The 15,584-nt window shown below is 39.7% G+C and overlaps 1 protein-coding gene across 1 annotated transcript in view; it reads right to left on the bottom strand.

Moving 5' to 3' along the window:
- The window catches only part of MADD (MAP kinase activating death domain), a gene marked incomplete at both ends in the record, with an annotated part of 60,151 nt that overhangs the window by 15,523 nt on the left and 29,044 nt on the right, over positions 1–15,584 (bottom strand). The window contains 11 exons of the mRNA XM_082000172.1: positions 211–375; positions 459–566; positions 1,736–1,846; positions 4,326–4,431; positions 5,560–5,680; positions 6,063–6,125; positions 6,712–6,820; positions 8,514–8,672; positions 11,647–11,730; positions 12,083–12,180; positions 15,175–15,228. Coding sequence (XP_081856298.1) covers positions 211–375; positions 459–566; positions 1,736–1,846; positions 4,326–4,431; positions 5,560–5,680; positions 6,063–6,125; positions 6,712–6,820; positions 8,514–8,672; positions 11,647–11,730; positions 12,083–12,180; positions 15,175–15,228 — 1,178 coding nt within the window. The remainder of the gene's footprint in view (positions 1–210; positions 376–458; positions 567–1,735; positions 1,847–4,325; positions 4,432–5,559; positions 5,681–6,062; positions 6,126–6,711; positions 6,821–8,513; positions 8,673–11,646; positions 11,731–12,082; positions 12,181–15,174; positions 15,229–15,584) is intronic.

Raw genomic sequence — 15,584 nt, 5'->3', positions numbered from 1 at the left:
TACCTCCTGCTGTACTACTGTCTTCAGGTAAATAACAAGGCATAATGCCAGCTTCCAATGTCAGTGCTGTTAAACAGCCATTGCAGTTCAGTAACCAGTGCTGGAGAGAGAATGCTATTTTTTGATTAAACATGGAATATGACACACCAAGGATTTGTTTGTCCTGTGCAGTGTTCCCTCAGTATTGTGTGCATTAAACAAGATGCGTACCTTCTTTGTGTAGAACTTGTTCAGTTGTGTTTCCTGACCATTCCTCCTCCAGAGGCAGAGCACTTTTGTTTTGGGACAGTAGGTCATGTTGATGAGTTTCTCATACCACCAACGTTCATACACAGTTCCAATGTTGCTTCTCAGCACAATACAATCATCACATACCTGGGAGCACAAAATATTACATAAGATTTCTGATGTTATTTACTGAATGCTACTAATTGCATTAATATTATTCTTGTCTCTACCTCCATGAAAAATATGTCTCCTGTTGTGTCTGTCCCAGCATGTACTACAAAAGTCTGCTTCTTGATGTGGCGGCTGCCGCTGGGTCTCACAGGGAGTTCCCGTCCATTCTAGGGGAAAAAAAAAATGCAGTCATTAATGAACTTTGCAACAAATTTCTCCTGATCTACTGAAAAAAAGTGCATTAGGTGACCGTAGAAGCATTTTCAACAAATAAAAAAAAAAAAAGTATTTTTAACACAGAATCACAGAATCATTATTAAGGTTGGAAAAGACCTTTAAGATCATCAGGTCCAACCATCAACTCAACACCACCATGCCCACTAAACCATATCCCAAAGTGCCACATCTACACGTTTTTTGAATACTTGCAGTGATGGTGACTCCACCACTTCCCTGGGCAGCCTGTTCCAATGTTTGATCACTCTCTTCGTAAAGAATTTTTTCCTAATATCTAATCTAAACACTAACACAGCTGATTGGAGGCAATTTTGGACAATTTTAAGCAAGATACCCTAAGTTTAGTTTCAACAAGCGTGAGTATGAGAGTTATCACAGCGTACAACAACATTCATACTGGAACCATACTACGTGTGGGATAGTGAGGTGTCTGGGTTCCAGTAACATTGCAGTAGACTGGTCTGCTTTTTCCCAGTTAATTGCAACATAATTCTATGTCCTTTCTGTCCATAAAACTAAGTTCCAAATGTAAAAACGCTTTGAAAAATCAGTTTTCAGAGGGCCTAACTTGCATCCACCCTGTTGATGGTTGTGTCAAAAGCTGGCTAGTTTTATTAACTTAAGTGTTAGCCTGTATTCTTAATGAGCATTACAGGACGTAACATTTATTCTGCATGGCAGCTGATAGTAGAACTAGTTTTGTATGAAAACTGATTGCTACAAGTCTTATAACAACCTAGAAACCGACGGAAAACTAAACACTTGTTGCAGTCATAAGTAAGAATAAAGGTTCCCACTCACAAAAGTGATAATAAGAAAACATAAGGGTTGCACAGAACTGTGGTACTGAAGTGTCATGTTTATACATATTTGTATTGCAGTTCTAATTGATAACTGCATAACGTTATAATATTATAAACAGGGTCATACAATCACAATCTTTATTCTATACATGTGAAGGCAGCGTTTAATAATTCAATTTAGTTATTTTTAATATTTTAAAATTAGTGTTGCGGGGCATTTATAGAAGAATTTTCAGCTAATATTTTTCCTCCACTGTAGCTCCCACAGGTACATCACTCATCACTGTTTTACTTACCAGATTGGCAAGTTTGTCTAGAATATCATTTATTTGCTGGCTGTGCACCAATCCAATATGTGATTTTCCCATTAGACGACGCACCTTTTTCCTAATATCATTCTTGTTCACCTAGAAAGCAGATATAAAGACAGTTACATACTCTTCTCTGTTCACAGGTGGCAACTCTTATGTCCCAAAATCAACATATCTTGGTTTCAACTGCTAAGACAGCAAAACAACCAATCTCAAGTTCAGTCATGCTAGGGCCTCTTTAGCCCAGAAGTACAAGCAGAAGTTGCATGTACACCACTTTTTCCAGATACTGGCCAAGTGATACTGCACACAACAGATTTCCTGCCTGCTCTTGCACAACAACACAGCAACTCCACTACCCTCCACTTCTAACTACTAACATCAAAAGCCTCAGTTCTCCATGTTGCCACTTGTGTGATGAGTCATCTGCCCGGCTAGCTTCTCCACCTCCTCCTCTGCAAAGCGTTGTCAAAGAGTAGTCAACTGTGGAGCCCTCAACACAAGAAATATTAACACAAAGGCATGGTATCTTTCAGAATTCTCACTCTTTCATGACCTGTTTCCCCATCACTAGGCCAGGGCTCCAATAAACATTCCCAGGGAGTCCTCAAACAGCAGCAGGTTCCTCCTGAAGATGAACTACAGGGAAGATCAGAAGCAAAACATTTCTGCCCCTGGTGCCATTTCAGAAGGCTATTATGAATGCCAGCCATTGATACTAAAGGCTTCAAGACGGTACACTCACACCTGAGCACTTCAAGCTAGATCGGACACTGTTTTTGTGATTTTGTGATATTGTGATTATGACCTTAGTGCTATGGAGCATACTAAACAAACTCAACCGGCTTCCTTCCTTTGGCAAGAATTCTTTGCACTTGAAAGCAAGCATTGTATTTTTCAATAATTTTTCAGTAAAAACTACTAGGTTCTGCTATCCCAAAACAAGAAAATAAATTAAGATACCAAGGCATTGGGTTTGGAAGATTATGCTTCCCTTGACAGCTCAGAAGAATTCACCCCCCTAGTAAAAGAAGGCCTTCCAACTTTGCAATTTCTACTAGAAGCTGCCCTAAGATGAGATACCTTGGTACAGTCCTTAGTGTCTTAAAGCCTTCACTCTAACTGCTTGAAAAAAAATCCTATATACAAATAATATATACCAAATTCCAGATCCACCACGTTTTATCCCAAAACGGGGGGGGGAGGGGGGGGGGGGGAGACACAGACACACAGGGAGAATAACCACAAGTAACAAAAAAGCCCCAATACCCCACAACCTCTCCTTTGCCCAGTTCTTTATCCCCATCCTCACTCTTGAGCATCTCTGAAGATGTACTGAAAGAAACAATATTTTTTTTTCACAACTCTCAGATCCCCTGTACTCCCTTTTCATCTATAACCCATAAGCCCAGGGTGATATAATTTTCAAAGGATAATACCCTGTTTGCCTCCTTATCCCTTTCCCCCAGGAAACTGTTTTCTTAGGGATCTGATTATTTTCACCACACCAAAAGACACTCTTCCCCTCCGGGACTAACTCTATGAACATCTGTCATAAGATAGACTTTTGAAACCAGTATTATTTGCTTTCCTCTTTTGCAACCTGTAATGAAAGTAACTGCACTGGTTATTATTACTCCTACTTTAAGTAGCAATGCATGTCCTAATGGCCAAATCCTACAGTCATCTTCTGAAATAAACTCATTCCAAATATACTCAAATCCCATATTAAAACTTACCTGCACATTCTATTCATGTCAGGAAAAATCAATACCTTCTTTCTCTCCCACCACCCCTCCACCCCCCCAAAAAAATTACATACAATATCTTCTTCCACTGATTGGATATCAGACATTCTTTATCTATGGAACGATGTCTCACCTCCTCATTTAAACAGTGAAAGTTATCAAACTATCATCTGTGTACAGCTATTCTTACTGTCAAGCTGTTGCACTGGACAGCACAGTGCATCAAATCTGTCACAGGTAAAACCATGCACCATGGTTTTAAACATGACAAAGATTTTAGATTGATTTTCCAGTGACTTTGAGGAAGGATTTGGACTAAGAAATTATTCAGACAAAAGAAAGATATTGCTAGTAGCCACCTACAGCATTAAGGTACATATAGACAGCCCATTGAATAAGAAAAAGGGGTTGCTTACTAATAACAGCAAATTTCACGTTAAGTTATTGATATGCATATTCACAGTCTGCCCATGCTTGGAATTTGCAGCTGTGAGGAAATGAGACTAGAGGATGCTGCCTACTTAACTTATAACCCATACTGATAAAAACAAGAATGTCCTCCAAAGTTATTAGTAGAAATAGTAAATTTCTATTTGAAATGGCAATGTATATGCATACCCACGGCACAGAACTGCGTAAACTCAGATAACATATCTCAAAGAATCTCCAGGTACTGAAGCAATTTTTTCATTAAGATTATGAGATGTTTCATAACATTGTTTTATACTTCACTGTTCTGAGCTCTGTGAACAGACATGTACAGTTTCAAGATAACATCAACAAAATCTGAGCAGGGACCTATCAAAAAGAAAAAGAAAAAAAGTCACCTTTATCATCAACATGTAAGCAATCATATTATGCAGCAGTGTAGCCAACAAGCGGTCCTCATCATCCTCCAAACGCTTTCGATCATGTTCTCCCAGGGAAAGATACCTGCAAGAAGAGCTAGATCTGAAGCAGACTCACAGGCATTCTTCATCCAATTCACTAAAGCACTGGCAGAGGACAGATCACTATTTGTAATGTGTATGGCAAATAAAACCTCCATAAACACTAAGCTAAATGGGCATTTCCCAGTAAAACATTGCGATCACTGATTTCCATTAATTATTAACTAGTTGAAGTAAATAACGTCTGCTCAGTGGGAAATTCTCAGTGGTCCACTGGGCTTACCCATTTCCTCTTTTCTGCAGTCACAGCTCCATGACAATTGTAACTGCCAGAAGAGGAACATGTAACTCAGGACAAGAGCTACATGCCTTTAGAGCTTAAATGTAACTGCAAGGCAAAAGTAAACTGATGAAGGAAGTGCAGAGGCACTCTCTTTTTCCAGTAAACTAGGTAGTTTGCGGAAAAATCAACAGTTTTCAAACCAGCAGCTCACAAACTAGTTCTAATTTTGGCTACCAGATCCCACATTACATGATATCACGGGTGTAGGTGGTACAGCAGAGAATGATCAGATATTAAGAGAGTTGAGGAAAAAAAGGCAAGCAGGTAGTGAAGACTGGTATCTTAGAAGTAGTCTAGCTTTAATCAACTACACAGATGTTTATAGAGAGTGGTTCCCTCCTGGTTTTTTTGTTTGCTTCTTGTAACTACAAATTGCAAAGGAAAAACACCTGTAAGTGACTCTGCATTTTGAGAAGGCTCAAAATGCAGTTTCTGAAGACATTTAATTCCTTCACCTTAAGTCAACACACTGATATCTTCCTTTATTCCAGAATATAGTCATCTTGCCACAGAAATCTCTTGCTTTATTACTGATGTAGTCTATTCCATCTATTCATAGTGTGATTACGCTTACATTACTCATTTCTTTGGAAATGTCACCTCTCCAGAAAAGTTAAAAAAAGAAGTATGTCACAACTGAAGATAGTATTTCAGTATCAGAAGATACTGGCCAGCAGAGACACAAAAGGTTCACTTTGGAACAATCAAGTATAGTAACAAGGTTTACAAAGTGACAAAAGCATGTTCAGCAGAATTAAAATAATTTTTTTTTTTTTTTACTATTACAGCCCCAGGTGAAACAATAAGAGGCCTATTAAAGAACTTTACCTGTCAATCATCTCCTGAGGTCCCTGGTCCATCCCCATTCCTTCTCTCTCTAACATCACAGCATCCAAAAAAGCATCTTCCCAGAACTGCATCTGGTCCCACAAAGTTGAACGCTCTTTGCCTATGCAATGTATACAAAAATTGAGTATTTATTCCATTTACTTCACTCAAATACTTTAAGATTAACTCCTGCTCCTTCCCACTGCTTGAAAATATGACAAGCCAACACACAATTAACCCATATTTCAAAAAAAAAGTTACTTTTAAACAACAAGCAATATCACAACTGAAGAAAAGTGTAAAAGAAGAGACAAGATAGATCTCATTCTAACTCATAGTATAATCTTTTCAAACCCTTACACAAAAGTACCTCTCCTCTCTATTCTTTAAGGAGTAGAATCTTCTTCCATATACTGTTAAAACTGCCCAAAAGAAACAGGAATATCTCACACAAACACAGATCATGGCAAACACACAGAGAAGTGGAAAGATAAGATTATTACTCATAGAGAAGGTTTCCATTGCAGCATCCTCTAACTGGTCCCAGACAGATCCTTTATCCCTACCTGCACCATTCCAAGCAGGTAGGAACGACAAATGGAAAGGATGAAAAACACAGGAAGAGAAAGCTCTTTATTAACAGCAAGTCCAGATGAAATACATTTCAAAAAAGCCAGAACACTCCTAATTCAAGGATTCACTTGAAGGCCATTAGTATTCTGAGTTCAGTAGCTCTCTGTTCAATGATTTAAGCTGAAGGATCTTTTTTTCAAGATCAGTGATACATCTTAGCCATCCACGCGTAGCTATGTAAGTTCCTTCTCTTTTTGCAACACTTTAAAGAAGTCATATTCAAGAACAGCAGGAAACTTGGACAAACTACATTTTATGCAAGCTACACAACTCACACCCATCTCCTCTTATTCTTATTAAATCTCCCTACCAAATCTTTGGCTTTACTCTGAATGGTCTGATGTGCCCCCTTGTTCTACCAGTATGGACAACAGCAAGTGTCCACAAACAGTCACAAAAGACACAAACAGTCTCTGGGAACGTAAACGTTCCAGTCTACCCCAAACAGAACTTCAGTCTAAAAGGTCCCCTTCCCACAAAAAAAAAAACAACAACAAACACAAAAACAAACCACTGTACCCAAAAGTCCTTCATAAAGATAGACACGTTGGTTCCCATCCTCTGGACCTCTCCCTGGAGTACTGCCTTTGCTATCCTTCACACTCTGCTTCAAGTTGTGAGACTTCGCCTGAAAATAATACAAGAGGTGTCAGACAACTTAACCCTGTGCCCTGCAGGGCTGTTTCTTGCAGTTGTACTTAACAGACACAGTTTGCAAGTTATACTTCATGGATGCTTCTCCCACAAATGTTCACAAAACAAATATGTTACTCTGTTCAAAGAGCAAGGTAATACATTTAAAAGTCCCAAGTCAGACAAAGGAAAAACAAAGAGAGACAGAGAAATCGATACAGAGGAAGCAAAACAGTTCCCTGAAGGAAAACTGATACAAAACAAAAACATGCAAATCCCAGACTAAAGGAAAGAACAGCTAAACCTCTTCTATCATCCCCCATTATTTCATGCTTATGCAGTAAGTTTTCCCAAATTTTAATTGTAAATCTTTCCCACTGTTTAGGAAATAGCTGAATATCACTGTCATTGTGATCGTGAGGAACGGAGGAAGAGATAAACAGCCTTCTCGGGACTACACAGAAAAGAATATTCACAAGCAGAATAAGACTACCTGAGCTCTATCTCACATTCAGACTTTGCAGCGTTTTCTTCCTTTACCATTCATAAAAGTATGACATTAAGCAATGTCTTCACCTGGTCTGAAGAACTATGTGCTGGAACTATCAGTCAGCAGGAACTGTGATAATAATGCTGGCCCATCTATTTTTCTACCACCAGGTGAACTGTGGTGCGATACTTGACATTCATTGTACATCATACGTACACCCATCATCTTGGTTCTAAATCTGTTGCAAGGGTTCTTAAAATTCCATTTAGTTTCATTAATCAAGTAGAAAAATGCAGAAAACTAAGTGTTTTTAAAAACAAGTAACTCTAGTAACTGAGACAACACCCTCTTGCAGCTAAATAAGCAGACATGGGTACATTACTTTTCATGCTTTTAGAAGAAAACTGCAAAGAAGCACAATGATTTTGTTTGCTGCTTAAAATTAGAAGCCCTGTAAAGGCTTTTACAATCTCATCAGAATTATAAAATAATGAACACAGTGAGACCAATCTTAAGGCACTGCAAGTTGTGTTCATATTTGGCTAACAGCCTGATTTAGCCAAATTGACTATATAATTATTTTCTTGGTAAGATGTATATTATTGGGTATAACCTCTAATCAAGGACTTTAAAAAACAAAATGAACAAGAAGTGCTTTCAGATCCTTTGAATTTTACTGCATACAGATATTCCAACAAGGAAAATATATTTATAAGTTATGATTACACTTCAAATAGGCTTAAAGTAATGTTTTAAAGAAACAGAACAGCTGCTAAACCTACTATGTGTCATCCCTTTCCTGTATCAAACAACTGCTCCTAAGAAACAGGGACTGCGTTCCTCTTAGGTAAGGTCAAACAATGCCCATCCGTGTTGTTTTGCCTCTGAAGAGCAATTAAATGTGCATTTGGTTGGGAGAAATATTGAATGAGAGGAAATTAAATATTGCTAGAGCCTGTAACATCATGTGAGATGTGAGTCTACTATTCTCAAATAACCACATATTGCACAGGCAATGAAGAAAGGTATGTGGATCCATACAATACTGAAGATGTAATTTTGTAAGTCAGTGCTGATTAACCCTTAGAACAGAATCAGAGATCCTCTTCCACACATGCACACACATTGAAATGATTACTGTACAAGATTTAATTTTAAAAAAAGAAAAATTAAAAAGGGAAGCCTGCAATGCCCTTACAAAGATAGAGCTAGTAGCAGAGTTCGTCTCAATTTCGCTGTCTGACACAGTGCCTCTGGATCCTGTCAAATCGCCACCATTTACCACACTTGGGCCGTCACCAGCATTGCTACTCAAGTCACTGTCTGCTCCTAATGTCTCTCCAGAACTGTTACTAACCTGTGGAGAAAAATAAAGCAGTTACCTTCAATAGAGAAAGACACTGTGGAGAGAAAAGCTGTAAAATGTTTCTTCTTAAAGCACAAAATAAGAAGCAGTACAACTGCTAGTACAACACTACAGCACTACAACTGCTGTACAACAAGGCCACATTTGCCTTTTCTCCTTCGGTAACATTATCTTTGCATCAAATCATATTCTGCAGAAATAGATGAAGAAAGACTCAAATTGCCCTTCAGAAAAATCACAGAACTGTGTAGGTTGGAAGGGATCCATTAAAATCATCCATAGACAGCCCCCCCTGCTCAAGCAAGGTCAGCTAGAGTACATTGCTGAGGACAATGTCCAGTAAGGTTTTTAAAATCTCCACAGATGGAGGATCCACAACATCTCTGGGCAAACTGCTCCAGTGTTTGACCACCCTCAAACTAAAAAAAGTGTTTTCTTGTGTTCAGATAGAATTTCCTGTGCTTTAATTTTTGTGTTGACTGCCTCTTGTCCTGCCAGTGGGTACTACCAGGAAGAGTCTGGCTCCCTTGTCTTCATTCCCTCCTATCAGGTATTTATACCCATTGATAAGATCCTCCCAGCGCTTTTTCTTCTCCAGGCTGAAGACTCCCAGCTTTCTCAATATCTCCTCTCATTAAAGATGCTCCAGTCCCTTAATCATCTTCGTGGCCCTGAGCTGGACTCACGCCAGTAAGTCCTTATCCTTCTCGTACTGGAGAGCCCAGAACTGGACATAATACTCCAGATACAGCCTCACTGGTGCTGAGTAAAGTGGAAGGATCACCTCCCTCAACCTGCTGACAATGCTCTTCCTAATACAGCCCAGAATACCATTGGTCTTTTCTGCCATGAGGGTGCATTGCTGGTTCACGGTCAACTTGTTGTCCACTAGGATCCCAAGGTCCTTCCCAACAAAGCTGCTTTCTAGCCAGTCGGACCCCAGTGTGTACTGGTGCCTGGGATTATTCCTCCCCAGATGTAGGACTTGGCATTTTCCCCCTGTTGAACTTGATAGATTCCCCTCTGCCCAGTTCTCCAGCCTGTTGAGGCCCCCTCTGGTGGCACAACCACCTGGTATGTCGATCACCCCTCTCAGTTTTGTATCATCTGCAAAGTTGCTCTGTACCATCATCCAGGTCATCAGTGAAGATGTTGAACAGTATGGGCCTGAGTACTGACCCCTCAGGTACACTACTAGTGACTTGTCTCCATCTGGACTTTGTGCCACTGATCGCAACCCTCTGGGCTCAGTCGTTCAGCCAGTTTTCAGTCCACCTCACGAGCAGCTTACCTAACCTATACTTTGTCAGCTTGTCTACATTACAAGAGACAGTGTCAAAAGCTTTACAGAAGTTGAGGTAAACAATATCTGCTGCTCTCCCTTCATCCACCAAGCTAGTCATCTCATTGTAGAAGGCTATCAGGTTGGTTAAGCATGCCTACCCCTTTGTAAATCCATGATGACTAGTCCCATTCACCCTCTTGTTCTTCATGTGTTTGGAAACATTTTCGAGGAAGATTTTCTCCATCATCTTCCCCAAGGACTGTGGTGAGGCTGGCCAGCCTGTAACTCCCCTTCTTGCCCTTCTTGAAGATGAGTGGTATTTGTTGTCTTCCAGTCTTCAGGAACCTCTCCTAATCATCATGACTTTTCAGAGACAATCAAGAGTGGCCTCACAATGGCATCAGCCACCTCCTGCAGCACTTGTGGCTGCAATGAGTTTGTTGAAGTGCCCCCTAGCACCAAGGGTAAGTCTTTCTTGTTGCAGCATTTTCCTTTGGTCTCGGGCGCCTAGGATTCCTGAGGGCCAGTTTTACTGGTAAAAGCACTTTACTGAGGCAAAGAATGCCCCAAGTACCTCAGTCTTCTCCATCTGTCACCAGTTCCCCCGCCCCATTCAGCAGTAGGCCCACGTTTTCACTAGTCCTTTCTCTTGCTGCTGTAGACTCCTTTCCTGTTTCCATTCACATTCCTTGCCAGATTCAATTCTGGCTCAATATTGGTTTTCCTAACCCTATCCCTGCAAGACAGGACAGCAAATGTATACTCCTCCTGGGTCACCTGCCACTGCTTCCTTTTTATGTCTGAGTTCAGTTAGGAGCTCTTTGCTCATCCATGCAGGCCTCCTGCTGCCTTTGCTTCGTTTCCTACTTGTCAGGATGGACCTTTCTTGATCTTGGAGGAGGACATACTGGAATATCAACCAGCTTTTCTAAGCCCCTCTTCTATCTGGGGCAGAATCCCCCAGAACACAATTTCTGGGTCCATTAGAGAAAGACAATGAGAGTATTATTCTTATTACAGGCTGCGAAAAGATCATGGGAAGCCAGATATTCACAGGTAGTTTAGAGAGAAGAAAAACCACCACCACCACCACCACCACAAAGTAAAGTTCCTTGGGTTTTGCCCCTGGAATATGCCCTATCAGATAAGATGTGGCAGGGAGAAGGTTCATTCTTTTTCTACTGAATGAATTCCTGCTACCTTTTCCCTCTAGGCCCTATAGTTGATCAGAAAGCAAGCAGACATATTTTGATATGATTTAAATGCTTTAAGGTAATACATCAGAAAGTTTGTTCTTGTTTTTAATGCATCAAACTATCTGCCTTTTTTGCCCTCAGGTTACACTTTTAAACTGCTATTCTTTATAGATGGTTTATACACAACTAAGGCATGTTTATAAAATTAATCCACCAGTTCCATAAATACACCAATATGTAGGAATATGTAACATCAACGAGCACCATATATGAGGGATGCAATCTGATAATAAAGCACTAGGTATGCTCTATCAGACACACATGCTTGCCACCCACTCAGCAGCTCTGGGGAGAGAACTCATAGACATACATTATGCATGCATGACAGTATGCAGCCATACCACACAAATATAAGCACGAAATTCTCTCCCTCACTTCAACAAGCAGTGAATCACATCAATATTTCACTTTGAGTATAACCTACCACTGTGCTAACTTCAGAATCTTGGCTTGTACTTCGGACCATAACTGCTGGTCCTCCGCTGGGAATAGAGTCAAAATCACTCTTCTGCAATCAAAACATAGAAGGACAGGAACAAAAAAAATCACATTAGTTTTTATCATAAGGAGAGCGCGTCATTTCCCATTCCTTTGGGGTCATGAATCACACACCTTACACTTCTTTGGTTTATTTAGCCAGCCAAATAGAAGCTACTGCCTGCATTGTCAAGAAGATCATGGGGTCATACAATTGAGGAGTTCGAAAAGATCAGTTCCCTACAGAAAGGGGGGGGGAAGAAATTTTACTGAATGAGCCATTCAAGAATGCTCAAACCCTAGAAGTCTTCGCACAATTAAGTAGTGAATAGAAGAATCCTCTCTCCTACCACATAAACAAAGGAAGCATAGGAGCCACTGACCTGAGAACCTGAGGCCAAACTGAGGCCACTGTCTGCACTGATTTGGGATTTTTTCTCATCTGTTTCTCCCAAATCAAAGTGTTTCGCACCTTCTGGCCCTGAACAAAAGAAAAAGCGTATCATTACTGTACCAAGAGAAAACAGTATGGCAGAAAGCAGACTGCAGACTGGAAGCAGGAACAGTACCAAGAAAACAAGTTTGCTTTCTCATTCTTTTGATATTTTTTAATTCCTTGGTACTGTAAATAACAAGGCCAGCAGGACACATCTGCCATTCTTTAAATGTTAGTCTGAATTTCAAATACTCCAAAGACATAATCCAGGAGTGTCTATCACTAAACAGTACCTTTGTTAGCCAAGAGAGAAAAGAGGACAGACAAAGGTCAAGTAGCTTCCAGTTACAACACCACATGCAGAGCAGTTGCCATTCAACTCTAGGAAGCCACTTCCTTTATTCTTGGTAAAATAAAGGATACCTATTTGCTTAAAGTGAGAATCCTTTTTTGAACAGCTAATTTGCTCAAAGTCTTGGACTGAGTTTGTTAGGTTGCCCGCAGCAACTATCTAGGCAAAAATCAGGCAACACATGACAAGAACAGAAACCAGTTACACCAGTAAAAATTTCAAGGAAGAAGCTTATATCATGCTGTACTTTACAACATTCCCCAATTAGATTAACAAATGGCTCTCCAGAGTTGGCAATCACATAGGTCAGTAGTGAGAGAGGGAATTAGCAAGCCTTAAGTCATGCATTCATTAACCCAACGATCCAAAAGCAAAAAAGGGGGGGAAAAAGGATAAAGAACTTTATGTTCAATTTCCCATGCAGTTCTAGAATCATATCATCTATTGTCCTCTGATGAGATGGCAGAAGGAAAAGAGAATGATGGAGAGGTAGAGCCTGAAAAGAAATTTGGATAAGCACTGAACAAGGTAAGTAACAAGGCAAGAAAAGAAGGTGTTATAGACTGTACACAGTGTGTCACTACTCTCAGAAAGGGGAAAAGACTGAATGCAACACTTCTGCCATATCCATATCTGCCAACTATTCAGTAACAGGAAGACATGATCAGCAGCTGGAATATTTGTATTATATACTCATGACTATATCCAGTATCTCTAAGCAAACAATGCCACTCTCTTATAAACCACTGATCACAGCCACCTGGGAATTATGAACATGTTTGTATTGTATGTAATATTAGAGAGGGTAAGACAGCAAAAAGGAAAGAAAAAGGGAAGGGAGGAGAGAGAGAGAGAGAGAGAAGGATAATATACAAAGATTTGTGGGAGTGAGTTTGAGATGGTATGTAAACTCATGAATAGCAAAGCTATAAGCAGGCTGTGCAGACCATACTAGCTTATTACTCAACCACCAATTCTCCATGTGAAGTGTTTTACAGAAACAGTTCTTCATTTGTTATAGCATTCTGCCTCTAAATCCATATGCCTTAGTTACTGTAAATCAAATCAAAGTATAAACAAAATTTACAAAAAAGAAAAATAACTAAAAATATCCTTTTCAAGAATTTGGGATCTTATTTTCCACTGAAATACACAGTGCTCACTTCTAGAGGTCTACTTCCATTCATTCAAATGGCCACCATTTCTAGTTCTTTGTAACAATGCAGCAAATGGTTTTATATCTCATTACTACAGCAAGAATACTAAAACTTCAGCTGTGTCTTTTAAGCAATTTAAGAGCTCCCTGTCACAACACATAATTCAGATATATTTCTGGCAATCTGACTCGCTTTAAAAGTTAAACTGACTGGAGTAGTTCAGGTATTTGACAGCTGTGGGCAATACTGGTAACTGAGCTTAAGGAACACAATAACCACAGTCACATTGTTGTTGCTATCAATTTACAGGCACTAAAGAGCCTCCCCTTCCCTTCTTTAGGGAGTTGTACACATAATACACATAAACCACTAACATCTCAATTTATCCCTCCCAATGTAGGCACCCACCTGAGAGGCCCAGTTTGGGAGAGTTGGTGTGTGCACATGATACGTGTGTCTCGCACACACTCCTACCTCAGCAGAACGCAATTCAGATCTGAAATGCCGTAAGCTGTACTGCAGAGGTGCCCCATTTGCCCCAGGCTTTCTGAACTAACTCCAGATGCTCGCTTATACTTAAGTATTTAACTGAGGAGCCTAAAACTAATGTAGCAAATCCAGGCTGAGTCAGAATGTCAGGAATTTTCACCCATTAATCCTCCCCAACCTTCAGTCTATAAAAGGGACATCAGCTCTGCAAAGTAGAAACTACACTACCACAGCATGGTTATTATAAACTAGCTTATGTCATATGTCCCTATTTACAACAGTGATAAACCAAAAGAGCAAAACCTTGTACCACACCTCCAGATAATATATATTCAATATTATATTCAGTATCATATTTCAATAGATGTTAAGATTTGTGTAGATTTAGACTACTATTTAGACTCTGCAAACAGCCTCAGACTATTTCACTCCTTCAATATGGGATATAAAAAAGGAAATCAGGTTGATTCCTTATTATGAGGCTATTCTCTAACAGCCATCACTAAATACAATTCTTCACATACACCTTCTCTCTCCCCCTCAAAAGTATTTCTTGTTGCAGACTGACTGTGGTCATAAACCATTCACGGTTGATGCCAGGTAACAAAATTTGCCATCCCACAGCTTGAAAGAACAGAGAATTCCTCATTCCAGTAACATTCAATCAATCAATCAATATATTCGTGTCAAAGACTTGTTAAGCAAAACTGGTCTTTAAGAAAGGAGATGGAATATCTTAAAACCCTTCCATATATATCCAGTACAGTGAGGATTCAGAATATCTGCTTCCCCTTCTTTGAAGAAGGCAACATTTTGGGGAGGAAAAACAGAACAACAACAACAAAAAAAGACATTTTGACACAGTTTCCCCAAGGCAAACTGATCTGTTTGGTCTTCTCTATAATGCAGGCTTTCTTGGTAGATGTTTGTTCTTGCGGGCATAAAAACTGCGCCATAAATGCAAGCTCACCCTGCACCTGGGGAGTTGGCAGTTATGGGGAGGCTGGAGAAGTCAGTTTCTACATTTTTTAATTTCCTTACTCGTTTTTTCCAAAGATTTTTGCTTTTTCACTTCTTGGTGCTTGTTCCACAACTCTACCCAAGATGCATTGAAAGCAGGAGAGAAAGAGAAAGAGTCAGCGGCTGGTCAGACAGGTGAAAATGGGGAAAAAAAATTTGAAACAAAAACCCCACCCCTTCATCTCAAAAAAAAAAAAAAAGGCAGAAATTGACAACAACTACTGAGTGAAGGGTCAATTAACACTATTTTACAAGAAATCAATGTTAGGAATCAAGCACTGCATCATCTCTCATTCACAGAATTCAAATGTTAGAGATGACTTCATATAGTGAACCCACTAAGGAAAAACAACTATTATGAACACATATAACGCAATCAATCACCTTTCCCGAGAAAGGCCTTTAAGATTGTCAGATATTTATTCCTCCGA

Source organism: Phaethon aethereus (assembly GCF_964289735.1).
Source record: "Phaethon aethereus genome assembly, chromosome: 5".
NCBI lineage: Eukaryota > Metazoa > Chordata > Aves > Phaethontiformes > Phaethontidae > Phaethon > Phaethon aethereus.
The sequence above is the reverse complement of the archived record's forward strand: the minus strand, read 5'-3'. Positions and strand labels throughout refer to the sequence as shown.